This window comes from Anguilla rostrata, chromosome 6 (genome assembly GCF_018555375.3).
Source record: "Anguilla rostrata isolate EN2019 chromosome 6, ASM1855537v3, whole genome shotgun sequence".
In the NCBI taxonomy this organism is placed as follows: Eukaryota; Metazoa; Chordata; class Actinopteri; order Anguilliformes; family Anguillidae; genus Anguilla; species Anguilla rostrata.
The window spans coordinates 14,629,194-14,657,053 of NC_057938.1; the positions used below are offsets into that span (position 1 = coordinate 14,629,194).

The following is a 27,860-nucleotide window of genomic DNA, read 5'->3' on the forward strand; positions in this document are numbered from 1 at the left end:
TTGATCAGTGTCTGGTTTAAGCCTCATCTTAAAAAAGCTAACTTTTCCACGGGTTCTGAAATTAAAGGGCTAATTGGGTATACTACCACTCTCGGCCCTGAATGCAGGAAAATATCATAACGAGAGATGCTCTCTTCATAAATTTGTGGTTTAATGAATGTTATGCAAAAAATTCACCATTTTATAGAGGCATACCAGACGTTAAGGAACAGGGTTACTGTGATCAAGCTTGTAACTCCCTCTAGTGGATACCAGAAATATGGCATATGGCCTACTATGTGGGGAAAAAGGTAGGCTAGGTGTCATACAGTATACTGTCAAGTATAACTGTATTACACCTGTATTAACTACCAGGTAAGCATTTATGCCTACTTTACATGGGAATGCAACTTTGTGTGCAGTATAACTATATATATATATATAACACTGGATGGAATACGGGCATCAAAAACAGATATTGTTTATAATCAATAATAAATGCTGTAAATCTGTTCATATGTACAGCCTCTCAAAACATAGGATCACTGTACAAGCTACATTGAAGTAAGTGTAGTTTTGCTATAAATGGCAAAACCATGAATGCCTTTGTACGAGTATTGTAATGTCAGAAAGTTGTCAGAATCTTCTGTACATACCGAAAAAATGCTTAATTTACACAAACTGGCTAGGCCAAACACAAACATACAATCAAACTGAAATTATAAAAACCTCCAGAAAGTGAACTATTCTTTTCAGAAAAGCTGTGTGTTATGGTATAAAAAAGAATGTTAACAGTTTGTATATGGATTAGGATTTTAGGATTTTATTAGGATCCCCATTAGCTGATGCAGAACATCAGCTACTCTTCCTGGGGTCCACACAAAACACAAAAACATGACAACAGATAAGACACTTACAGACAAAACAACCACATGAAATAAAAACCAGAAAAGTATAACTAACAATATTCTTTCTTGCAAACATATTACTATACATATTCTACTTATTCATATAAACTTATATATATTAATACATATTCGTATTCATATACACTTCTATATATATGAATTAATATATGGGTGGTTGAATTTCAGTTACAATATCAGAAACACGTATACATTATTAAAATATCTGTCAGTACACCAGTGACAGTAACAACAGTGACAAAATTGTTAATGGCATACTATGCAGGATTTTTAATGGTGTATGTCACTGAAACAGATTTTCCAATGCAGTAACACCAGTGACATGAATTGTAGGGAAAAAAGTCATTTTTTAAAACTAATTACATATTTAAATAACTTGCATAAGGTTTAAATGATTTAAACAAAATATTGCTATTGCGTGATGTAGCGATTTGGAACATTTATATAAAAAAATGTTTAATCAGGAATTTGTTTCAACTTCTGCATTCCCTCTCAAGCTAATTTGTATGTTCAGTATAGTGTAGGACAATGATAAAAGTAGAACAATCAACATGTGTTATTGAATTGTAAAAATGTATTTGATGAATTCCAGATTTAAAAAATATATTTAAATAATTTTTTTAAGCTGCAATATCCGGTACTCATTTTACCCCTCCAAATAAAGAATGACCCAGCTCAGAGCTACTAACCTGTATGTGTGCGTTGGTGGGAGAGTGAGATTTTGACCCTCATCATTAGTGAAGCTACACTGAAGCTGTCTTTCACTAACTTATTTTCACTGACAGTAACCAATCAAATAATTAATTAATCACTGCAATAACTTAAATTACTGTGAGTGTATAGCCACACCTATGGTCACGTGAACTCTCACTCTCCTATTACTTGTGTGTGCTTACACTCGGGGTACACTATGATGCAGCAGGGAAGCAACAGGAGTAGGGCAGTAACAAACAGAGCTTTCCCTCAATTGCTAGGTAACAAATTTAAAACTGTGGTGCTTGCAGAATACTGGCTGCTTTGCACTGCTTAGACATTACTGTCAGCAGCATACTGGGCGCTAGTGTCTGTGTGCAAAGCAGTGTTTACTCATACCAGTGGGCGGACAGCCAAATGGTCTGTTCTATTGTTAAAACGATCCAGGAATTACTAAAACTGAGTTTTACTTGCACCATATACAATTAAAACTAAAATAACAGGTTTAACAGTTTCCATTCTTTCGTTCGCTATAATGTACAGTGACAGCAGGATCCAACGTTGGTTCAAAAACGATTATAGCTACTGCATTCACCAAATGTGTGATCCGTGCTTTTAAATAAGGACTGAAAGTTCTTCATGTCATCGCGTCTGCTGGATAATGCAAGGTAGTATAATACTCAACGTTTAATGTAGCCTATGTTTAATATTCATATTCATGCATTGCAAAAAGCGTCTCGTGCTCCCCTTGAAATCCTTACTGAAATACAGCAGACAGTGCCCACAGGGAAGAACTGTGAACTTATCAGTACTAAATAACTTTATTATTTAGTACTGAGACTACTTTCACGTAGCCCTAATGCCTAAGATGTCTTGCAATCTAGGCTGCCTATCGGCTATTAAAGTCTTCCCAGCCCAGAGCAAAACCTTCGTAAAATATGCAGTTCTGCATTGCGTGGCTGCACAGTCCCTCACAGAAGTCCCACCCTCTTTCTACAGGAATCGGCACAAGACCGAGTAGGCTACTCGTGTATTTTATTGTAAAAAAAAATACGGGCTCGATGAAAGTGGCGCACGCTTTCTGTTTAGGAGTATTTTAAGGTTATGTAGTAGATGAAAGACGGAAGCTATCCCGACACAGTTAAGAGACTGGATCGCGTCTACAGTTCACAACCTAGTATAGTGTTCAACCTTTATTAATTAATTTATTTATTTATTTTACCGTCTGGGCCTGTGTTTTTATGATTTCAATTAAACTGTGAAAATGTACCAGATAGTTAGGAAACTTGTATTTACCGATTCACAATGTTGGGATGCCGAGAGCAAGAGGTCGTACGAGGATCTTTTTGAGAAGCTGGATACCAACAAAGATGGAAAAGTGGACGTTGCTGAACTGAGAGCGGGCCTAAAAGCAATGGGAATATCGTTTCGCAAAGGTGCAGCGCAGGTAAATTTGCCGCTATAGGGCATCCAGATGTCCAGTTGGAATTGCTTGAATCTGTTGTATGCGTATCACGCTGTTCATTTCATACGACGTCCCACATTACGACGGAATGCAGGTAATCTAGTAGCCTACTGTGCACACAGCGATATGGCGTTTTCATTGGTTCACTGTCTGGTTTAGGAGTAGGTTATAGGGGGCTGCTTTCCTTCCTCTTTTGATGTGTTTTTGAACGCTTTTGTTTTTCAATGAACGTATGTAGCCTAGTTTTGCTCCTTTGCAGGCCAGCCTATTCATGTTATCCATCAGGTGTTAATTAAAAATAGGTGTAGCCTACCTATAAGACCAATTTATTCAATGCTCTTTTACAAATTGCTTTGGACAAGATAGTCTTGCCAACCAAAGACTGACTGGACATTCCTGCTGTATTTGCCTTTTAGGAACGCAGATTTGTGACCGTTCATTAGTTAATGTCACTTTTTAATTTATAGAGACATTCGGTCATCCGTCCCGCCAAAAATCCAACATGAATTTAAATTAAGAAATCTTCCCCAGAATGAGACATCTTCCACCCGAGTACGCCCCACATAGTTCATACGGTAGCCGTTTTGTTAAAGAGGAATCTGGTAAAGAGAAGACATTTCCCTTGAGGGTTCAGAACAGGCCGGGGCAGGTTTAATGATACAGATAAACAAAATTAAAGCTTGCGTAAACTGTTACATTCCCTAACTTCCTCTCATTCTAGTTACCATACAGATATCGAGTGACATCATTGACATGGGCTATCTGCTGTGTCTCATTTGTTTAATTAAATGTAATTACATTTGAAGCTATTTTAAATGAAAATTTGAATATAGTCTCAATAGTTTTGAGGACAGGCATCATGCTTTCTAACATTATATGAAAGTGAATTTAGTAGCCTAATATAAAATTTTAAATGATAAATTATATAGTGCCCGCATAATCCTCTATATAAAGTATGCCTGTGCTAATATTCATTATAAAGGAAATGGGTAGTACGTGCCTGATCCCCTTTTATCAATATTGCAAAGATAAGCTAATAATTGCTTATACAAATCGAGTGGATGTCCTATGTGCTGGAGACTGAATATAGGCTAACTCAGAAAAGTCATTTGAAAACACTGCATCATTCAGTTCCACATACACCAGCTGCTTCAGGACTAAAATGTGAATATTTTAACAAAATGCTACTAGTATTCTTTAAAGCCTTTTTAAATAAGCACCTTTTGGAACAGGCAAAAATACCCTTTTGGACTTCACATTTTTTTTTGTGGTCAGCCACAAGAGGTCTAAAATGAATAAAATAATAATGAAAGTGAAACATGAATGTAGAAGAATATAATGTAAAGAATGGTGTACATATGCATTCACACAACAATAAACCCCTTGCACATACACACATTGACACATACTGGATGTATAAATTGTGCAGCCCTTTGTCTATTCAAGATTTCTCTCTTTCAAAAAGTGTCTTTTCTCATATATTAAAAAAAAAAAAAACATTGCATGTCTTTCACACTTTTTTTCTCACATACTCTGTGTGTCACATACTTTTTATGGCTAATAAGAAAGGGAACTTTTCTTCCTCACTAGTCACTTAAGTTTTTCTCACAAAGAGGGCTAATGGCCTTTTCCACGGCGCAGAACGCCCGGTTGCATGGCAAATTGTGGTCACTCACTCACGGACAACTTGAGGAACGGTTTGTGGACGCAGTGCAGGTGGGTCGCTAATTCTGTGATGAGTCGGTCTGAGGTTACGTGCGTGTTTTACAGTAGACATTGTCAAGATTATGGCTTGTTCAATCAGTTTTTTCCTCTTCAGAAAATAGTGACATCATGGGACAAAAATAAAGATGGCAGCCTTGACTTTCAAGAGTTCTCGAGGTATCTGAAAGAACACGAGAAGAAGCTGCGGCTGACATTCAAGAGTCTTGACAAAAACAATGATGGTATGTGTGCAGTAGACTTGTATAACCCTCGTCCCTGGAGCTGTGTGTGATTTGTTTCCCTTCAGACATCCATGAATATTCTGATCAAGATAAAGCCCTAAGAAATTATGTCATAGTAGTTTTCCAGTTCTTTTGTTCACTCACAGCATACATGCAAATGTTTATACCATGTGTATGAAACAAGTATAAGCATTTATAGCCCTCCAGAACTGTCTATTTAGCAAAAAATCCTAAATAAGATAATTGAAATGGTAACAATGAAAGTCAATGAAAAAAGCTAAGAGGCTTCTGAAGATATGTCACCTTTACTGGAAGGTCCCTTTTGAAGACGTTGTAACATTAATCTAAGTTGATAGATTGTTTCTGGGTAAAGGGACCAGATGCTTTCCCAACTGATTGGTAGCTTTAAGGGGATTGGACTATATGCTTGCCTTGTCTTATTGGTTGCGTTTTCTCCAGGTCGTATTGATTCTTCAGAAATCCAGCAGTCCCTGGCAGAGCTTGGGGTGGACATTACCAAGGAGGATGCTCGGAAGATCTTGAAAAGGTATTTCCAAAATGCAGCCCTTACCTACATCATACTGCTCATGTTACTCTCATATGTATACCCCTTACATATTACACTGTTTCTGTGCTATTGCAAGCATCTACCAATTTTTATGTGATTGTTTCTTGATTAACACAGTCTCGTCAAGGCTTATTGATTGTTAATGTCACTAGGCTGGTTCCAAAAATTGAGCCAATGTGACACAAACTATATCTGATAAGGGAAAATTGTGACATTCCTGTCCATGGTCAACTTAATTTTTATTATGTAAAAATCCCAAAATGGCAGTTATCTTTTCAATTTCAGTTACTGGTAATATTATTCCTTACAGGGAAACCATAATAGACTCATTGTTCTGCATTGTTCTGCCCATTAGCCCTTTTTGAGAATGCAATTTCTGACCTGCTGTTTTACGTATCTAGCTCTTCCTGATTTGAATATGCTTCACTACATAAATACAATTGGTAGTAAGATTGAAGTTAAAGTGTGCATATCCTCATAAAACCTAGAGTTCCATGGACAAGCGGAGAGAGATTAGAGATGGGATAATAATTGTTTAAATCAGAAAGATCATCACCCATTATATTACATTACAATCATTTGGCAGATTCTCTTATCCAGAGTGACAAACAGTAGTGGAGAACATCAGTGCCCTTTTAAAGGGGGAGAACATGGGCTGCTTTCCATTTCTTGGCCTGCGGTTCAGCAATTAAATCCACAGCAAGCTTCAGGAGACAAGTGTCCAGATGATCCGGACTAGCAGGTTTCCTTGGATAAATCTTTTTAAAAAACATATATGGATAAAATATGACAACTCAAACAACCCATATAGTCAGTGTAGGTAGATTAGAAATAATCTGGGCTGTAGCTGAAAGACACTTCTTAAATGCTCAAGAAAATAGGTAGCAGTTAAAATGTTTGTGAAAAGACTTGTTACCCTTATCTGGTATGAGCTATGAATTGACAACAAATTGGTTGAGGACAGAGGAGACCCCAGTAGCCATCAGAGATTTGATTAATTTACAGAATTTAGTGGGATTTTTCAGATTTTCAGTAAAACAATTTAGAGAACACTCAATATTTTCATTTTCTAACCAAGGCAGTACATTTGTTGTGCAAATATCTCCCATTAGTCCAATCAAATCTGTATGCCTTGCTTTAGCCCAGGCAGCATTTTTGTGATACATCTCAGAGTTCAGCAGCTATCCTGGGATTATCTCTCCCTTTCTCCCCATACTTGGGGGAGAATATTGGAACATTCTAGAAATGTGTGAATGCTAGAAATTTAGATTGAAAATAGGCTGAGACAGTTTCAACATCTGGCATCCGGTTAATTCTATCCAGATCACGTCACTTCAATTTACATAAAATGTCTGGCCAACATGTGAAAGAAGGCTTTGTTTTGGGTGTTTTACAATCTCTTACGCAAGCAATAGCGCAATGATCATTTAGCTCATTTGAGAACTGGAAGTTCAGGTTACATTGAGTAAAAGCAGAACTAACAGTTGTTTTTTGGAGGAATTAGGGATTAAATCATATACGTGTGTTGGCAAGCTACAAAAGATTCAGAGTATTCTCTTAAAAAACACTTTTAAGAGAATTATATAAAGTTAGCCAATCCCTTTTTAAATCTGCCATAAAAATAAATTCAGTGTCATTAAACTCAGCCAGCAAACCGATAACAAATGAGATTGTAACTTCAAGGCAGATGGTGCCTTATAGCAAGCTACCATTGTTTGATGAGAGTTATTAGCAATACCAAACTTTACCGCCAAGACATGGTAATGCATCAATCGCAATCTATAGGGCACCTGACCCCCTGTCATATGAATGCTCACTGCGCAGGTGGGGGATTGATCCCATGGCACTTTCTCTGTGGTCCCTTCTCTATCTGTTATGAAATCCGTTTTCACCCTGTCTGAATAAAGGAAAACTATGAAAGGAGGGCAGGCTGTCGCACTCTAAAAAAACAAAACAAATGAAGGAAGAAATCATGAAAATTAAATGTGTCAGCAACTTTAATTGATGAAGAGATTGACTGTACCAGAGCCAGCATACACTGTGGATACTGAACTGCTGTTTGGTATAATACATTGAGCAAATATAGGGTCTTGTGTTTGCCCTTTATGTCTGATAGTATTCTGATTCAATGTGCACCTTCATGGAGCTCATTCTCCTCCCTGCTGTAAGTTCCTGCTGTTAATAGCTCATGCAGTCTAACATCTTGTCTGTTTCCACAGCATCGACGTGGATGGCACCATGACAGTGGATTGGAACGAGTGGCGTGAGCACTTCCTGTTCAACCCGGCCACCAATATCCAGGAGATCATCCGCTACTGGAAGCACTCCACGGTCAGTAGCGTGCGGAGAGTCCTTTAGAGAGAACGAATGCGGATGCAGGCGTGTGCACGAGACTCATCAGGGTCAGCCCTGATTCCTGTCAGCACAGCCTGTTCTGAGAAGGCTCACTGCTGAATGCTACTACTGGTTTAGCTAGCGTCACTGGGACAGCTCTTTTTGACAGCTGAAACATAAGCATTCAAGACTGACCCCCTTGTTTTCGTTGTTTCATGTTCAAAAATAAAACTTGGAGGGGGGTGTGGTGGTTACTGGTCCATATGTGCATGGTAATGAGCCAGGTCAAATATCCCCTTTGGATACTTGGCTGAGAGCTTGGTCGGGATCTGCCCCCTCAGTAACCCCCACCCCCTCCCCAGTGCCAATATTCAAACTATGGCAAGAGAGAATTGGGTCAGTCAGAAGACCAGATGCTTGGCCTAATCTTGGGATAGACACACAGACTTGAATACGTATATAATAAATTGTATAAATAGTTAGTCAATAAATTATGAGGCTATTGGCAGTAGTGGTCTCTCAAACACTTCTTCCCTTGACCTTGATTACTGACTGAAAAATACATGAATATAATAATAGTGTATAAATAAATGATGAGGCTATTGGCATTAGGTCTCTCTCTTCCACTCTCACAAAAGCAATGAGACCTGATAGCAGTAACCATTTCTTTGTTATGCAGTAAGAGGATGATATGACATGTATAAAGTCATGACTCTGGCACACAGCCACAGCTTGTGTAGTAATGACATGGTTCAAGGAAGATCAGGTACTGTAGTCAAAGGAAGACTGTGTCAAGCAGTTTGCTGAGTTTTTTAAGACATGTCCCAGGGGAGACCATGTCTTCTGTCCTCTCGATGAAGGGCTGCCACAGTGCCAAGATCACAAACTGGGTTTAGTTGTTTAATTTTCACTCTGAGTTCAGGAATAGTGCCACGTGCACCAAATACAATAGGCTGCCATTGACAAAGCTCTTGGCAAGTTTTTTTAATTGTTAGTCTATGGTGTACAAACACAATCAATGGGTCATTGAGAGAAAGCAGAAATTTGTGAGGTGGCTCACGCAGTTTTAATCCCAGTCTTTACGTAGATGATTCTTAATGCGTAAACTGGATTGCGTTGCACTTGCCTTACAAGGAACGGCAAGTTGTTAAGACCCTGGAACAGGCTCCTCCATTAGATACACTCACTCCCACCCAGGCCACATATCAGACATAATCCTCTGTAAGTCACCGGTTTAGTAATACTCACAGGAAGTCATTTGACCCAAACATCCCTCCAGGGTCTATAAAACCTCTCAAGTCATTTACTTGTAGTCTGGGTTAAATAAAAACACTTGACTAAAACTTTCATAAGTAATAATTTTTTTCAAATAGATTGCAGACTAAAGGATCAAGGTAGAATGCCAATAGTTTATAAGCACTACGAAGACAAAATAAAATCATTCATTCATTTGTGTGAGGAGAAGTTAAATCTATCTAGGGCTCAGTTAATTTAATCAGCACCATGCACGATTAGCCTAAATGGCTTATGAGGTGGGGGTCAGGCTAGGCCAGGTGGACACACGAGTGTCACCAGATCAGCTGTGAACTTTTCTCACATAATGGGGAGGCTTGGGGGTTACAGTTGGTCAGCTGATCCCAGACCTGTTGTTAGGGGGAGAAAGTACAAGTAAAAGTGGGTGGGCCGCGTGACAAGGATGCTGAGATGAGCAGGGACAGATCGCAGAGATGGGTCGCCACAGTGATTGGGACCTTGTCGGCATGGTAGTACTTCAGGCACAGAAGCGGGAGTGCTTCTCAGTCCACTTTGAGGATGATGGGTTCGCCTGTGAGATGGAAATGGTGGTAGGTGCTCTTTGTGTTTGAGGTGACACAGCCTCTTTACCCGACCAGAGCAGGTGTGGAACTGTGAAGATGAACTGAGCAGTGATTCAAGCTGTGCTGTGATCTGTTTGTCAGGTTATGTAAATGATCTGTAGACTTGTCTCTTTACATATCCATTTATACAGTCAGATATTTCTTGAAAGAAGGGCAATGTACTTTCCTCATGGGTACAGCAGCAGTGCCCTAGTTTTAATATTAATACTGGAACACCTCACCAGCTCAGTTTTCTAAGAGCTAAGCTGCCTGCCCTAATGTGGCATTAGTGGTTCTTCCATTTTCTGTTGTTGCCGACTCATTTAATCTAACATATATCAGAAGATCATGAAATGGTGCTGCCAACTTTTTTTGGTTTTGACAAATATAGAACAACAGAAAGAGGCAGTAACACGATTACAAGAACTGGGAGTCATGCAGCCATGGAGCTATAGCAGGGTCATCTTGGAAAGAATCCAGAAAGATACCATAAGAGCCTGTACTGTCATTTTTAAATCTGATTCTGAGTGTCTGGCTAAAGTATCTGTGAGCATCTCTCTGACTGCTAGTGTCTCTGAGTCTGTCACCCTCCCCACACCGGACGCGTGTAAGCGTCTGGGTCAGATAACTGCAGGACCATCATGGTTGTATACCCACACTAGACGCGTTATGCACAATGGAAATGGAAAGAACCGTTAACAAAGGCGGGACTTGCACAATAAGGTCTGGACATCCCAAATAGAAACAGGGCGATGTGTGATGTGCGTGGCTCACACAGCTGGTGTGGGTTTTCACGATTACTTACAATAGAGCTGTTAATGTTTTTTGACACAACACAGACTGACTCACATGCTTGCATGTGTCCGGTGTGAGTGGGATGTGTATGTCTTGTACCTGAGGGCATCTTTTTGATTCTGGGAGTGTCTTTGTTACTGTGGTGAGCATCTGTAACTGCAAGTGTCCAGCTAGCTCTAATTTCTGTTTTTATTTAGCTTCCCTTTGACTGTTGTTGTCTCTCTGACTCTGTCTGGTAGGTCCTGGACATCGGGGACAGCTTGGCCATCCCTGATGAGTTTACAGAGGAGGAGAAGACCACTGACTTTTGGTGGAAGCAGCTAATGGCTGGCGCCATGGCGGGGGCAGTCTCACGCACAGGCACTGCCCCCTTGGACAGGATGAAAGTGTTCATGCAGGTACTGTGTGCACCCCCTGCCTGGCGCACCATGTCATAATGCAGAGTACAGTCGAACAAGCATTTGTGTGGTGTACTGTACATTCTTTTAAAACAGTCTACTTTCTTATACTTCAAGTAGACCATTGAACATTTTTCAAAAATTGTGAGATTTTTATGAAAGCTTGAATATTTTATTTTGCGAAAGCCTACAATTTTGAGACCAACTCTGTGACAGAACCGTTGTTAGAACCATTGGTTGTTTGCACAGCTGTCTCTGCTTTCTGTCTCATCTCTAGCAGCATAGAACAATGGATAGATGGTATTCCCGTTTTCAACGCATACAGGTTGCTCACCTCTGTATTTTTTGTGCCTTTCATTGAGCAAGCTGTGCCTGCATAATTTTTAGTTGCATTTTAGCTTCTGATTACAGACTTGAATACCCTGCTGATGATTGTCAAGAGATTGTCAGAAAAGAGCATACATTGAAAATCATCAGGGCATCTATGTGAGGAATCTCAGATCCAAGTTCCAACTGCTATCTGAAAAAAATGTCCTTTGTGTATCCTATGTGGTAAATCTCCTGTTGATTGCTACAGGTTCACTCTTCTAAATCCAACAATATCAGCTTGGTAGGGGGCTTCAGGCAGATGATCAGGGAAGGAGGCTTGAGGTCACTGTGGCGGGGGAACGGAGTCAACGTCCTGAAGATAGCGCCTGAGACCGCCATCAAGTTCATGGCCTATGAGAAGGTAGAAACATACAAGCCTTCATGATTTCCCCCATTAAACACATTTAACCAGTGTGTTATTGGTGGATTTTTTCACAAAACATCCCCTTGTGAAAAAATTCACCAAACCCCCCCCGTTGACAAGTGTAACATGTTACCTAGGTGATGAGGTGCTGTTTAGATGAGCCAGGATTAGATGTCATTGGCTCACTCATTGACTAAACTTGGAGCCTCTTGATTGCATAAGCAGTTTGAGCTATTTAAACCTAAGCATTCATACTGTACTGTGCAGTAATTACTAATGCAATTACTACTGACTGTTGTTGTCTTAAAATCTGTAATGCTTCGCTTATTGCTGTCTGGAGTGTGTGCGTTTATGTGCTTATACATGCATCTTTTTTAACATTCAACATCATTCTTCTTTAAAAATGGCATGTTGCAGGTATTTATATGCACATCTACTAATTCAGCAGGTGCTCTTCTTCCAGATTAGTGCCTTCCGTAACGCTGGAGGTGAACAGGGATACAGATTCAGGAATCACCAGTAAAACAATCTGTAAACATCTAAAAAGCTGAAAGCACTGAAATATCCCTGTGCAAAAACAGTGCTAGAATGAATATATCCTTTAAATGTATTCAACTTCATTTTTGCAAGCCACACAGTAAGTGTTTCAGCAGGAAAGCATTGTGTGCGTGTGCGCGTGTGCATGCTCTTCTGACTCCTGTCCTGTCTGCTGCTTTGTCTCCTCACAGTATAAGAAGTACTTGGCGTCAGAAGACGGGACTGTCCAGACCCATCAGAGGTTTATAGCAGGGTCTCTGGCTGGGGCCACAGCACAGACTGCCATCTATCCCATGGAGGTGAGGAGATACAGCCTCAGATTCTCCTAGTACACCAACGAGCTTCTCCAAAGAAACACCACAGATTCTATATACACAAACCAGATAGCCATCTCCTGTACTCCTCCTATCCTCTGTACTTTGTTCAGAAGGCTCCAGCTGGAAACTTTTGCCCCCTACACTGTCTGTTACTGTATTTGTTGTGGTTGTTTGGTCTTCAAGCAAGAATATGTACAATGGACCACCAAATCAGTAGTACTTTGAGATTCAATGGCAGCAGAGACAGAGACAAAACTGTCACCTTTAACAGTACAGATTAATATCTCAGAAATGGAAAGGGTGTTATTTGATACCTTTATGTGTCTGTGGCATCTTTCTTATGGATGTCTGATAAGTACATATAATAACAGATCTGAGTCCTAGTGAAAAAAAAAAAAGGTCAGTAATGTCTCCTCTTTCACCGTAGGTAATGAAGACCAGACTAACTCTTCGGAAGACAGGCCAGTATTCTGGAATGTTGGACTGCGGCAAGAAGATTCTAAAGAAGGAGGGGCTTAAGGCCTTTTATAAAGGCTATATCCCCAATATCATAGGAATTATTCCCTATGCGGGAATCGACCTGGCAGTTTATGAGGTGTGTGTGTGTGTGTGTGTGTATGAGAATGTGTGTGTTTTAACACTTTGAAGACCCATTAGTCCCTGAGCCATTTGAGGCAAGCAGTCACCTGAGTTTAAACTAAGATGGTAGGGTAGATATGACAGATATGATGAGTATGTTCCCTTCCCATATTTTTATTACCTGATAGTCAAGTTGTTGCATGTACAGATAGTATTCTTTCTTGCCAAGACAAAGAGCGTCTGTGTCATGAACTGATCCCATAATGAGCTGACGTTACAGTGATGTAAACTGACTACACCCAAGTGTGCTTTAAAATGTGTATATTCCACTATGTGGCTGGTGCAGTTTCCTGGGTGAGTTATACAGTATTTGAAACCACAAGTGCAGCATAACTGACAACTGACAAGACATTACATCTTACTGCAGCTTACAAACAAAATATCCCAAGGCTAGATTTACAGCGAATACTTAGTTATACAAATAGATTGGTTTTGCCTTTATCATCATTCAGTTTTAAGGTAAAAATCTAGTTTCCTGTATCTCATTGGTGATTTGTCCCCCCGCTTTAGACAAAGCATATAGGTACATAAACATATTTATGAAATTGCTAGTCATTGAATTGTGATCTTATTTGTGAACATTTTGATTATTCTTTTTGAATTACTTCAGGAAGCAAACTAGGGTTGGGTGATGGGACAAATTCAGTATATCCATCACTGGTGAATTCATTTTTTTACCTGTTTTTTTGTCAATTTAAAGTCAGTTATTGTTTAATATAATTATAAAAAATGTTGTTAATTTAAATTAGTTAAAAAAATGGGCCAAGATGTGGAGCCACACCACATGGAGTTGCCTAATCTTTTCAGTATATTTTCCTGGCGCCTTTTTTTACTTCTTAATTTCTAAAGAATCCCATGATGCTTATCAAACCAAGTTTTCTTGAAGTAATCTGTGCCCTGTAAACATAGCACAATTGGACAAGATAAAAGCACTATTTTATTGGTACGTCTGCTAGCTTTGAATATGGAATGTAAACTGTAAACAAAATGGTAGAATACATGAGCTTTTTCCATGAAAGTGATCCTGATTTACATTGCCAATATCCTCCCCATATCTAACCAACTGCCTCTTTCAGAGCCTGAAGAATGCCTGGTTATCACGGTATGCCAAAGACACCGCCGACCCTGGCATCTTTGTCCTGCTCGGCTGTGGGACTATATCAAGCACCTGCGGGCAACTGGCGAGTTACCCTCTCGCCCTGATCAGAACCCGCATGCAGGCACAAGGTAAATATCCATGAATACTGAACATAGGGTGTTTACAGCTAACCACAGGCAGTTTACAGCTAAAAGCAAGATGTCTACAGACAACCAACAATTTTCTGGTTTCTGTGCCAGGTGAGTGCGGAGCATTTTTTTTTAGAGAACTCGACATCCCGACTTTGGCTATTGCAAATAACTTCCATATCCCAGCTGTATAAGGTGTCTTTGTATCTGGTAGGCAAATACATAATAGTATTGTTATCATTTAGGTATGACCAAGTGTGGTATGGATATCATACTTGAATGTTGATTGGTCTGACCATGAAAAGACAAGATATGAATAATGTATCGACCACTGACTTGTGATGTTTATTTTCAGCAACCGTGGAGAGGTTTGAGCAGTTGACCATGAGCCAGTTGGTCACAAACATTGTGACCAAAGAAGGGTTTTTTGGACTGTACCGAGGAATTCTCCCAAATTTCATGAAGGTCATCCCCGCCGTCAGCATCAGCTATGTGGTGTATGAGTACATGAAAACGGGTCTCGGAATCTCCAAGTAGGAGCCCCAACCTTTTACAGTCTTGGTTAAAACCTCTCCTCCCCCCCCTCACCTTAACAGCCTCCCGTGCCAGACAATGCAAGCTGCATAAGTGGACATTCTGAAACACAAAGGTCAAAACATGTGTCTGCTCTAATGCCTGCATGTGAGGGCCAAGACGTTCAACATTCAATCGAGGTGCTTCACAGTCCTGGGATGTAAATATTTTAAGGTGTTTACCATGTCCAGAATTTATCTCCTGTGTGGAGCTTAGTCAGCTTTGTCACAGCAATATAAAAAACTGAGGCATTCTGAAACCAGTGTCATTTGCTAAATTTTGCATTTTACATTTGAACCATATGCTAAGTAGAAAATGTGCCTTATGCTCTGTTTATATTTGTTTTGTTTTTTTGCCAATTATGTTTTACAGTTATGCTTTGGAGTTGGATTTCTTCTTTTTTCCCCAAAAGACTGTCAATTGACTACTGTTTATGTGACAGATTAGGTTGATTTCGTATGCTTGTGGTTTGAATTGTAATAAGGTGCATAAGACTGTTCTTAAAGGGTTTCTGCTCCGGTTCCACAAGGATCAGTAGCAGTAATCTGGCATGTCTGATGACTGCCTCTTTATTGAGGGCCTGTGTTTGGTCTTTAACTTTAAGCTGTGTTCAGTCTGACCACATTGGTCTACCATTTTCATAATTTTTTTCTTATTTTCTACTCAGCATCTGTTATTCACATTGAGAGCGACAACCTTGAGTGAAAACTAATGCTTGCTTAGAATTTTTACTGAATGTTATGGGCACGGTGCATTGTGGTGAGGTTAAAGAGCGGCGTAAGCCATCCTCAAGTTGTGGACGAAATGTAAATCTTGAGCTTTCAGGTGGTCTATCCCACGAGCCACATGGGGTAGACACACCAAAAGAAGTAGTTGCTCACTGGACACTCTCTATACGGAAGTTCTAGTCTCTACCCTCTTGTATTGACAGATGCCATTACAATTGCAATTGGTTATTTAAAATGAGAAAGCAAAGAGTCATCAGCAGGGATTTTTAAAAGCAAATGTTCAGGTCTGTGACGTAACAAGCGAGCTTCCAAAAGTCTTTAGACAATGCCTCTGTACCTCTACTGTTCAATAATATGAAACGTGTGATCTGCTGTATATTTAAGTTGTGGATATTCCCACACAGCTGCTAAAATGTAACAATAGTCACAAAAGTCTCAATACAGTTGAAAGAGAGGATCCCTTAAATGCCTGTGTACATTTCTTACTGAAGTATTTTAAACCAGATTCAATATTTGAGAAGTGGTTTAAAAAAATCTGTTGTTGTCATGTTAATATCAGTGGTTGCATTAACACAGGATTGTGCGTTTTTTACTAAGAAAAAGAACCAAAATACAGGAAAAAATACTGCTTTATAAACGCAGAGATTCTGAGGTCTTTTTTTAAGATTACAAAAGGCAATGACCCACACTTGAACCACAACAAAATAATTACTCCTGTTTCTTTGAGCCAGTCATCTCCTCTGTGATATTTGTGATTATGGATCATAATATTTACACACCCGTTGGTAGCATTGCGAGACTTGGAGAGAAAGCGCCTAATTGGCGCCTAAAGCGCTGAAAATAAGATGTCACACTCACAAGCTAGCTTCCTCAATATGAGTAAAACAGAAATCACTGAAATCAACTGATCAGAATGCCAAGACCTTATTTGTACCTTATTTCATCTCACTAATCCCCCTATTTTATCCTGTTTCTGTTACAAGTGTCATAAAATTATGAACAACATACATTTGTGTTATTGTGAGTTGGCATAGTATGGAAAAAAAGTTATTTTTTTATCAGAATGCAAGTGAATTGGTGTGTAACGCAGATTTTTGAACGTCTTGCCTTACAAAGACGCAGCATTCCATGGGTAAGTGCAACCACTGGTTCACATACATTATCTTTGTAACTACAGTACAAATTTGGTTTTCTTTTATGAAAAGGGATTTTAGCAACCAGTCTTAATTGCAGTTCACCCATGAAGCGCTGGTTGCCTTGTACGTATGATGACAGTAGGCGTGAATTTAAGCTGAGAAAATGTGACTTCACTCCTGCACCGTGGACAGGGTTGATGCTGTATACAATGCATACATTTTACTCAGGGAACAGTGCAGTTTAAGAATTTCAGACATACCTGATAAATTATGTTGTCATACCTACAAAAATGCATAATGGTGACAAGTGGTTGATTCAAAGGGTGAAAATGGCCTTGAAATGAATTGTGTGAATTATGACAAAGTAAGTCCCCTCCACCTTAAATTTCTTACTGAATTTGTTTGCCTCCTTGACCACAAGTCAGTGGTGCAATCATACAATAAAATGTTTCCTTGATGGTATTATTCTTCTACTTGTAAGGAGAAACCAATGGGGAAATGGCAGAATATATCTCAAACGGGTTTAAGTCTTTCATAGAAAGAGTGTGCCTTGTCCCACCCAAACATCAGTGACTGAGAAATCTGGCACATAGTGCTCCAGACAGACTGATTGACATCTTGCATGCCTTGGTTTTGTGCATGAGCTCTGTAAATGCTGCAAAACTCTTCACATGCGATTCATTCAGGAGTAACGAGTGGAAATTTTGTGATGGTTTCCTTTTGCATGGATCATCTGTCTCTTCAGACCAATCGATTGCTTCAGGGCAAAGTAAACAGTGTTTGGCATAGGAATGAAAATGAGTAGTACCATGCTGATCGAACAGGTTTGCTGAGAATACTATATGTTCACTATGTAAATGTCACCATCTGGAGGTGCATGTCAGTAATAACTGCCTCTTCATATTAAATGAAAATTTCGAGACCATTGTCCAACCAAAGTATGCGTCACATTCTTAAACACAGCATAAGATGTTATCGTTACTGTATGTTTCAATGTAACTATACATTTGTAACTTGTTACTACACCTTTGCAACTCAGTCACACAGAAATATTTGTTTATTTCCACTCTGTTTTATGGTTAGACTGAGGTACATTTGTGTACCTCCTATGGACTGAATTATAAACCTGTCATTGTGATTCTGAGGATGTTAATAGCTTTTTTGTTGTATTCCTTTTTTATTAATTGTCACGACAATAATATTTTTAATTGGACATATGCTTTAGTTCAGATTATCATACAAAATTCAGGAATCAAATTCCTTTCATTAAAATGTGGAGCCAGAGACTGCACAATAGGAACATGAAGTCTAGTCGTCCACTAAGCGTGTGAGATACAGTGACTCAGCAGCGGTGCAAACTGTGCTTGATTTGTCCACTAAGTATCACAATCTTATCCAAATAACACACTAACTTAAATCGGCACATGGGGAGTCATTAGACAAAGAAAAAAAAACACACACCTATTGCAATAAAATTTTCTTGTTGGAAAAAATGAATGACTTTGTATTTCGACCGTATTGTTACCATTTGGCCGACATTGATGCAGGTGGCTGAAACACCTATACTGTAGCCAATCTCACTGGCGCTAGTGTGCAGTGTCTCTTAAAAAGATAAGAACTGAGCTTCAAAAACGCAGCCTGGTTTTTGCTGCTTGGTTCTGCTAGCTCTGTCTGTGTCCGTCATTGCGTGGCCGCAGGGTTTGTGAGCATGACACCAGAGAGTTTGAATGGAGCAGAACTTCAACGTGTCCTGCTCTTGGGAATCATGCCACAGTGGGGCCTCTACATTTGTCACGTTGTTCTGCGAAGTAGTCAGAGTTGAAGTGCTTCCCATCCATGAAAAACAGTGAAAACAGTGCAGGTATAGCTACACAATAAAATCCTATTAGTACTGAGTCTGTGATCAATGTTAATTCTGTAGTAAACACTAAAAAGACCAAATAAATAAATTTTAAAAAGCCCAATTGCTGCACCCTTTGTCCAGTTTGCTGAACAAACATTAAAGAATGGCTGAATCAGGTATGCACTTTGGATTTGGGAGTAAGGATTAACCCTGTAAAACGAAAAAAACAAAAAAATATTTTAGAAAACTAAAAACACAAGGACAAAAATATGGTCTTCATATATATTTTGTAGAATATCACACAAAGGAAAGCTCCACATTAATATACTTGCACCTGCTTAGTTACTAATTGTATGAGCTTATGTGATTTCACCAGAATGTTCTTTTCCAAGCATTTTTAAAAGATACAAAATAATTTTGAATTATTTTATCCTTTTAATAAATGGTGTAACTTTGAAAATGTATCATTTTACTTGAAGTTCATTGTGAGATTGGGGGACAACTGTGTTGAGTAATATTCCCAAAACTTGACTGGTATATACAGCTGCAATTGTGTGAGTGAAGAAAAATTTGAGTCTATCCTTTTTGAGGGAATGACCTTTGTTCCACTTCAATTTTTGGAGGGTGGAACCCGTTTTGTAAATGATGATACCTACAGCTTTTTGTACCATCTAGGAGGCCGTAGTAGGTTCTGTGTTGCGAGTGTTGACAAGAATGTAAGCAGTCTCTCTCCACAGTGGAAATATATTTTATATAACGTCGACTGGTAAGTTGCTTTTAAGATTGAATTTCCAACATGACATCAATGCTATGATATTCTAAAATAAACTATGATTAAACCTGCCTGATTATTCAAGCTAGATATGACTGTCGTTATTGAGCTAAACTAGTTGCTGTAGCTAAAAATATGATAGGTTGTGCTGTCGTAGGAAACTACTAGCTAGCTACTTAGTCTACTACCTAGTAGTAGCGCTTGTGCGTTATCGAACGTCTGTGCTTAGATAGTTCGTTCGGTAATTATCTTTCTAGTTCGGTGGATGTCTAGTTGTATGATTGTGGCCAGGTACTACTTGATAGACAAATTTCTGTTAATGCAGTTGCTATTAGCTAAATGCTTATTCGTTTTTTGTTCTCAAACGCTGACTAGCAATATAAACCGATACTAAGGCTTAGCTAGTTCACAGTACGACGACTTCGTAGTGTTCCGTTGAGATGGCTGGTGTACCGCTGAACATTTCCATTTCTGGGAGTAGCGGGCGCGGGGTGGATCCCAGTGCTGGTCAGCTAGCCTCTGTCCTCATCTCTTACCGCTACCAACAGCTGTGTGTGCTGAGCATTTCGAGGAAACATCGTGAAGAATAGACATGATATACGTAGCGCTAGCTCACAGTTTTTAAATTGAACGTACAACAGGGTTTTTTATTGATATTTAGCTATGTCAAGTCATCAAATCAGACATGACGCCTTCACTTTGAACGAACGTCGGACTAGCATCATGATCATTCACTGTTTGGTTTAATTTGTGAAACAGCTAACGTCAATTTTTGGACGTTAACTTTGGTTCTGATTGTGTACAAAATAACTAGTCTTACGAATTAAATACATAAAGATCGGCAGCAATACAACAGTAATTTTGAAATCATACACGCATTCTTCAAATGCTAATGTTTCGTTTTGGCCAGACACGCTTAGACTACCCCCGTGCGCCGTCGCTCACAATTTTGCAGAGCAAATCCAATTTGAGTAATGTTCTAATGTGATCGCTGGACTACCTGACCTGGATGGCCGGTTAATACTGTCAGCATAGGGGATTACTACAGGTTACAAAACTTCTGGGGAAGGAATAAATACTCACCTGATTGAATTACCTACGTCTTCAAACTCAACGTGTCCTTGCATTGAAGTGAGGATGACTGGGGGCCACACACCACCAGAAGGACTAAACGCATTCTAACTACGATTAATGCAGAATAGATTATTCGGCTATACAATCGCGATAACTACTGAATATTTTTTGGCGCAACACAATCATTGAATTTCGACCTATCGACCACCTCACTTTAACCTAAATCATACCTGCTGAAGTAAACTTCCCAGCTTCAGAGGCGACGTGAAAGGCTTCCGGGCAAAACCGCCAACACTGTCGCCAGTCGTGTTTATTGGCTGTAGACATAACAGCCAATCACCAGCTAATCCATGCCAATACCATGTGATCATGTATTTTCTTTTTGTCGATCACATGGAACCTTGAATGGCCGTGTGATTGCGTTAGTTGGTTGTCCTATCAAAACCCAGGAGATACTATTGGTGATGTTATTGATGTTTTTTGAGAGTGAAGTGTTTTTTAATGGAATGTGAGGCGTGCTCCTAACCGAGTGTCTCTCTGAGATTCTGAAGAGTCTCTTGCTTTCAGACAGAACGAGTTGAAAGCATCAGGCAGAGAAAAAATGTGATTCTACCACAGGAGCGGCAGGCCTGCTGAGCTGGAATGGCTACCAGCAGCCCAGAGCAGTGTAGGCTGAAAGGCTCCCCTCCATTTCACTGTTAGGGCAGAAGGCCTTTTTTTGTGGACGATGCTTATGTAATGGCCATATCCTTGTGTGGCTGCACGGGCTAGTGGCCGTCCACCTGTTCTCAGATTTACAGACTGACATAGCTCCTTTATAATCCTGTCAACCCCGCAAAACCAGATCTGAAGACACTGCACTAGCTCCATCAGGGTCTTTTTTTGCCATTTTTGCTTTTGCATTGACAGGAAAATAAAAAGGCCTTTTTGCTTTCCAAATTGGAACATACATTTGTGCAAAGTCATGGATTTGGAACCACCATACTGTGTTCGCACTGCATTTACACCTGTGTTTTACTGTAACTCATTGCATTGCTTTCTGTTCTGTCCACATAATAACCAGTAAGTTGCTCTAAATAAGAGGTTGTGCTAAATAAATATATGAAGCAATATTGTCATTGTTTTGGCAGACTGACCATTCATATGGACTCTGCTTATGTGTCATATCCAATTAAATGATGGTATATTAACCAGCACGGCCACCTGTTAAGATGGACAGAACAGGTTACATCTCTTCCTTTCTGGCTCCCTGTAATGGTAAATCTTACAAATGTCACGTTATTCTGTTCTTTCATGATCAGAGTGCAGTAATGCACATGCCTGAGATCCTCAAAACTCAAAAGGATGGCAACAGTTTCTTTTCTAGTTACACAGGCTCACATCTAACTTGGAGTGGATGACATAGGCCTACATCGGCACTGCAACCTTTGTGGTTGGTTGGCATTTGCACGTCCTATATTTACCCTCTTGGCAGCCTTGAGCACTGATATAGGGACTGTTAAATTTGAAGTAGACCTTTAGCTTATCGGTCTACGTACTCCCATCTCTCCCAGATGTGTTGGTTAGATCCGGAGTGCCTATTGTGATTAAATCAAGAGTTTTCTAAGGTTTCCTGAGAAGAAACTGGATCCAAACTAGCTTAGGAGTGTGCATCAGCGATGACGGTTGCCGCTTTACAGGGTTCTGTTGTTTTTGTTTGAAAGGAGGTCTGACGAATCATGGGCAACACCAGCGACCGGGTGTCAGGCGACCGGCACGGGGCGAAGTCCCACCGCACTGACAGCGGGGGGAGCCACAAAGAGCAGGAGCCCAGCAAAATCATGGTGGACAGCACCGATGACCCCAACGTCTTCAACACACGCACTATGGAGTCAAAGGTACCCCTGCCGCTTAGCCCACCAGCATACACAACGGAGTTGTGTATAAAGTCTCCAATACACACACATTTATTCACATGCATTGTTACTGTATATTTCCTTCTCATTTTTCTGCTTGAAAAATTTAATAATTTTTGGCGTAATAATTTTTTAAAAAACTGGTGAAAATATTTATGCTCCATTAATAGTCAATAATTAACTCCATATTTGCACTCTGCCATATCTGTAGATACTGTGTGCCTTTAGTCTTGTCTTCCAAAATCAGAAAACAACATATCGCGACCAGTGAGTGGATTCATTAGCTCATTTGTGACCGTGGCGACTCTTATCTCCCGTGGCGACCGGCCCTTTGTTCCCGGTTGCACAAGACAAATGTGTGTCCAAAGTGCAAGGGAAGGGGCGTCATTACCGACAGGACCCCCAGGCTCGCCGTTGCATGAGTCAGAGGAGGGAGAGGCACCGGTCTTCAGCAGCGAACACAGACCAGTTTCAGGCCAGAAGCGTAACTGACAACCGTAACCCTTCAGCCCTCAGGAGAAAAAGACTTCATGCCCTACAGCCCTGACACGGACGACCCAGTCAAGCCCGGGTCGCAGGCCCGGCCAACCGTGATCCGCTGGGCAGGTGGCGGGAAAGAGGTGTACATCGCCGGGTCCTTCAACAGCTGGAGCACCAAGATCCCTCTCAATAAAAGGTAGACTCACACTTGTGCCAGCTAGTAAAATTATAGACTAATAGACCACTGGCCTCTGCACAGTGTCATTGAAGATCATATATCTGTGATTTGTCTTTAATCTGTGTCTTAAAAAATATATATTTTTAAGATTTGTCTCAGTAAGGAAATGGGTGTAATGTTAATATGCAATCCTGAATTATTCCTTTCTTGTATCATATTTCCATAGCCACAATGACTTTGTAGCGATCCTGGACTTACCAGAAGGCGAGCACCAGTACAAGTTCTTTGTGGATGGACAGTGGGTTCATGACCCCTCTGAGGTAAACTCAATACCCTATATATATATCAAACAGGTTCCCTTAACTCACATTTCATGTATTATTTTTATTGATGAACTCTTAAGTTTGACTAGAGGTTTACTCTGTAAACGTTTCAGTTTTGCGTCTCGCATTTCTGGTTACATTGTGAAGCTCTGGGTTTTCAATCAGTTTTTTTCCCACCAGCAGTTTGCTGAGCAAAAACAATGTAAAGCACAAATGCTGCCTGAATCCAGGCTACTGTCTCACCATCTGCTTCTCCCTCTGTCAGCCTGTGGTGACCAGCCAGCTGGGCACCATCAACAACCTCATCCAGGTGAAGAAGTCTGACTTCGAGGTATTCGACGCCCTGCAGGTGGATTCTCTGGAATGTTCCGACACATCAGGTGAACAGGCCGTCGCAGAAGGCAGTTCAGGAGAAAAAGAAAAGCGCTTTATCACTCGTATGTAAATAGAGAAGAAAGAAAGGTTTGTTAGCCAAGCCTTTTTCTATAATGTGTGCCTTCAGAGTTTTATTCCTCTGCCCTGTGTTTTTAGGGGGGCTTTTTTGGATTTGAAGTGAAATAACCAAATTGCAGGAATTTACAAAGCAGCCTTAAAGTACAGCCAGCAGCTGTTTCTAGGCTGTAGGCTTGGCTGTAAAAAGCTATTGCGTATGTAATGGGGTATGTAATGGGGTAATAGCGCAGCTGATTTTATCAGGAAAGATATTAACCTGTGTGTGTGTGTGTGTGTGTGTGTGTGTGTGATACCCATGTTCTGGTGTGTAATAAATTAATTTATGAGCTAGTTCTTCATTAGAAGTACTACAGCCAATGCACTTTCATGACAGTATTTGCTTTTCAAATCCTTTCTGAGCCACTTGTGGTTATTTGTGTCACTGTTCCAAATATAACATTCTGTCTACACCTAAAACAGACTGATTAAATTGTATTTGCCCTACCTCCTCTTCATGGCCATATGGGTCGATAAAAAATTATTTTCAAGAAATGTAATAATATGTAAGTGTAAACAGATGCCTATGTAGGTTAAGAGTGTTCCATTCTTGCCACCCTTCTGCAATAAAGTCCAGTCATTCTTAACACAGTAGATACTTCCTGCACTAAAATATTATGATGTCCTTTTTTTTTTTGTTTTTTTTTTTAAAGACCTCTCCAGTTCCCCCCCTGGCCCATATGGGCAGGAACTATACGCTTTTCGGTCTGAGGAGCGCTTCAAAGCCCCGCCCATCCTCCCGCCACACCTCCTCCAGGTCATCCTGAACAAGGACACCAACATCTCTGTGAGTCAAATTGAAATTCAAACTCAAAATTCAAATCCAAATCCAAATCTACCCCAGTGGTGTGGAAAATGCACGATGATTTATTGCTTAAGCATAAATTGTGAAAAGCGCCCATGAAGTCAAGTAAGTCTGTGGCTCTTAGTCATTTTTAAACGACTGCTTATATGTAATACATTGTGTGGAGGAACTGTGCAACTTGAGGAGGAGCTTCACATAGTTCTGCCATCTTTCATCTTACGCAATAAGGTGAGGTGCTGTGTGGTGCATCTGTGACCTGTGACATTGCCTTGCCCTGACACTTTATGAAGTGGAGATGTTTGCTTTTCAGTGTGACCCTGCCTTGCTGCCTGAGCCAAACCATGTGATGCTGAATCACCTGTATGCACTTTCAATAAAGGTATATCTCCATGGGGCCTTGTTTCTCCACTCAGTCAACCCACAATGCATTTTATTTTCAGAGAGGAATGTAAACAGGTGTCTGGTTTTAAAGGTGAGGTTGAAAAACGTGTTTAATGTTAATGTGATTATTTGCTCGCTCAAGTTCAAGCATGTTTTGGTTAGACCAAGTCTTGAGAAGCTTATTACGTATTCCAGTGGGATTGCTTCTTTCTAGTATTCATTTTGCTATAATGCTGTGCATATTATCCTTATCCCAAAAAATGTATTAATACATATATATCTGTTTCTTTAGGATGGCGTAATGGTGCTGAGCGCTACTCACCGATACAAGAAGAAATATGTCACCTCTTTACTATACAAGCCAATCTAGCCTACCGTAGTGAGGCCGGGTCAGCATGTTTGTATCGTTTATTATCACTTTTTGGCTGCGATTGCACTAAACGAGTTTACAGAAGGGTCAGAGGCCTGCAACTGAGTCCCTCCGTTGGTGATATTCAGATGTTTTATCCATGACGCATCGGAGACCCGCGCACACAGTGAAGAGGGAGGTACCGCAAACCGCCATGGATCCACGTGTACAGTTTACGCTATTATCCGCTAATGGTCGCCGGCTACTGTCAGCTAGCTACGCTTTCTGACATTGTTCTTTTTTATACCACTCCTGAGAATGCATAGCCAGCTTGCCATCTATTCATAGTATGAATTAGCTTGGTATGCGCTAATTATTGGTGGAGATTACTTGCGGAATTATTTCAAGTAAATGGACAGTGGTTAGCTGTTAGGTACACTGAAAGTTTGGTCCGTATGTGTTGATTTGGAATGTAATGGGATCCAGTGGATTTACTGAATCCATTGTGTGCTGTTCAGGGCTTGCCAGATATGTGCTGGTGATCAGGGTTATGTTGGACTATGCTGTAATGTTATATTGTACTGTAAAAAGAACTCTGAACTTGTTGGATTTTTAGATGTTTATTGCAGATCCATATTTCACTTGAGAAAAACAAAAGGGAAAAAATGGGAACGGTTACATATCTCAAGTGTTCTTTCTGAAAACATCCGGTGAACCTTTGTGAGTCTCTGTGATAAGGGCTAAATGGTTCACATGGGTAATAAAATTGGGAGAAGTCCATTGTTGCATCACTTTACTGATAGAAAACCATGAGGTGCTCCACCAATGACAGAATGCTTTGGTTGCAGCTAATATAACAACGGTGACAGTAATTGGTGTACACATTCTGGCTATAATCTCAGGCTCCCTGTGGGGATAATGAAATATTTTATTTTTCATTATCCCTAGCCTCCTCTGGGTGTTAACAAAAAGCAGTATTCACCAGTCACTATTGGCTTTGCTTTTCTGGTTATTAGCAAAGCTTCATTCTGTTTTATATCAGTAAGGTGATGATGTCAGGACTTATTCCTATTTTATTATGTTTGATAATTATCTGGAAGTAGCGGCGCTTGTCCAGCATGGTTTCCTTCTCCTTGTACCGCACAGTCCACGCCGTAAAATACTCATCCTCACCCGCTAGCTATGCCATTCGTGTCGGTGTACTTTTTTAAAAACGGTACTCCCCACAAAACGAGCTCTCATTTTGCAACTCTGCAGATCGGGATATCACCCGCTTGTGCTTGGAGCCGAAGGCCTCTCTCTGTTCTGCTGTTGCCTTTTTTTCGTCACGACGCTGAGAAGCACTTTACGCGTGCGTTTTTTTAACCAACGCTGTGATTAGGAATGTTGACATGAAGCTTTATCTACGCAGAGGACAAATCCTATACTGCTTGGCTTCTCACCAGAAAAAAAGGGATTAATCTCCAGTACCCAGATGCTGTGTTTTTTTGTTTTGTTTTTCTTTTGTATTTATAATAGAGATATGTATTTATCTGTTACATATTGCGATTTATATATCGATACGTTTATTTGCTCTGTGATGATGAATTCTTGAATGTTTTGCATGGGTGTTATATTTATGCCTTAACAATGTACTATCTCACAAGTGTGGTGTGAATTTTAAAAGTGGATGTTTGAATAAAAGGGAAAAGGATGGTCAGGTTTAACTAAAAATGATGCAATGCAATAATGTGTGTAATTATAAGACAACACGTATATTCTTTGTTTATAATGCACTACTGAAATACAAGTCATTTAATAGGAGGTTCTGTTTCAGAAGTTCTCCAGTGTATACAGTGGTTCTGTATTCTTTATAAGATCACATCTGCAAGACTACTCCCTTACTTTGGCAGTTCTAAATGTTACACTCCAATGAAATACATTCTATATTAAATAAATAGCCTGTTGTAACTGAAAACGTTCAAATGAACAGTCATTCAGGGGAAAAAGATAAGCCATTGTGGTAATATAAAAATTGAAAGCAATTCATACAAAAACCTGAGACATTTTGCCTGCAGTAGCTTCACTGAAGGAAAAAAAATCCTTACTTCTTTATGCTGTACAGCATCTTATCAGTTAAACTGTGTTGAAGAATGTCTCACTGGTTTGCAAATAAAAAGGGATAAAGATGGTAACTGAATTCTCCATCTCTTCATTTCACTTCTGTAGTTCTATGCATATTTAAATACTTGCTATGCAGATTCCATTCTTTTCTTTAAATGAACCCACACACTGTCAAAGTCTGAGTGTGAAATTTAAGCTCTGCTGTCATGGATATATTTTTTTGGTGTTTTTACCTAAGTGAAATGCCCACCCTCTCCATTTTACCCTACACTAGGCCTCTTGTAATGCCCTTGCTTTTAATATAGTGGCAGGTGTTCT

The 27,860-nt window shown here is 39.9% G+C and overlaps 2 protein-coding genes and 1 long non-coding RNA gene across 3 annotated transcripts; 2 read left to right on the top strand and 1 right to left on the bottom strand.

The window, feature by feature from the left end:
* The first annotated feature begins 2,560 nt into the window (after positions 1 to 2,560).
* On the top strand, positions 2,561 to 18,282 carry LOC135256614 (mitochondrial adenyl nucleotide antiporter SLC25A24-like). The gene is made up of 10 exons (XM_064338563.1): positions 2,561 to 3,045; positions 4,883 to 5,009; positions 5,469 to 5,556; positions 7,797 to 7,908; positions 10,802 to 10,960; positions 11,538 to 11,690; positions 12,422 to 12,529; positions 12,975 to 13,142; positions 14,263 to 14,413; positions 14,769 to 18,282. The coding sequence occupies exons 1-10, from the start codon at positions 2,863 to 2,865 to the stop codon at positions 14,948 to 14,950; spliced, it is 1,431 nt and encodes a 476-aa protein (XP_064194633.1). The 5' UTR covers positions 2,561 to 2,862; the 3' UTR covers positions 14,951 to 18,282.
* LOC135256618 (uncharacterized) lies at positions 11,089 to 20,763 on the bottom strand. Its single transcript, XR_010330479.1, has 2 exons — positions 20,549 to 20,763; positions 11,089 to 11,680 (listed from the first exon to the last, which is right to left on the bottom strand). It is a non-coding gene; the product is annotated as an uncharacterized LOC135256618 (long non-coding RNA).
* prkab2 (protein kinase, AMP-activated, beta 2 non-catalytic subunit) lies at positions 19,320 to 27,613 on the top strand. Its single transcript, XM_064338567.1, has 8 exons — positions 19,320 to 19,459; positions 22,243 to 22,416; positions 22,944 to 23,110; positions 23,319 to 23,412; positions 23,681 to 23,795; positions 24,558 to 24,691; positions 25,020 to 25,088; positions 25,383 to 27,613. Exons 2-8 carry the CDS (start codon positions 22,258 to 22,260, stop codon positions 25,458 to 25,460), a joined length of 816 nt encoding a protein of 271 aa, XP_064194637.1. The 5' UTR covers positions 19,320 to 19,459; positions 22,243 to 22,257; the 3' UTR covers positions 25,461 to 27,613.
* Positions 27,614 to 27,860: the final 247 nt, after the last annotated feature.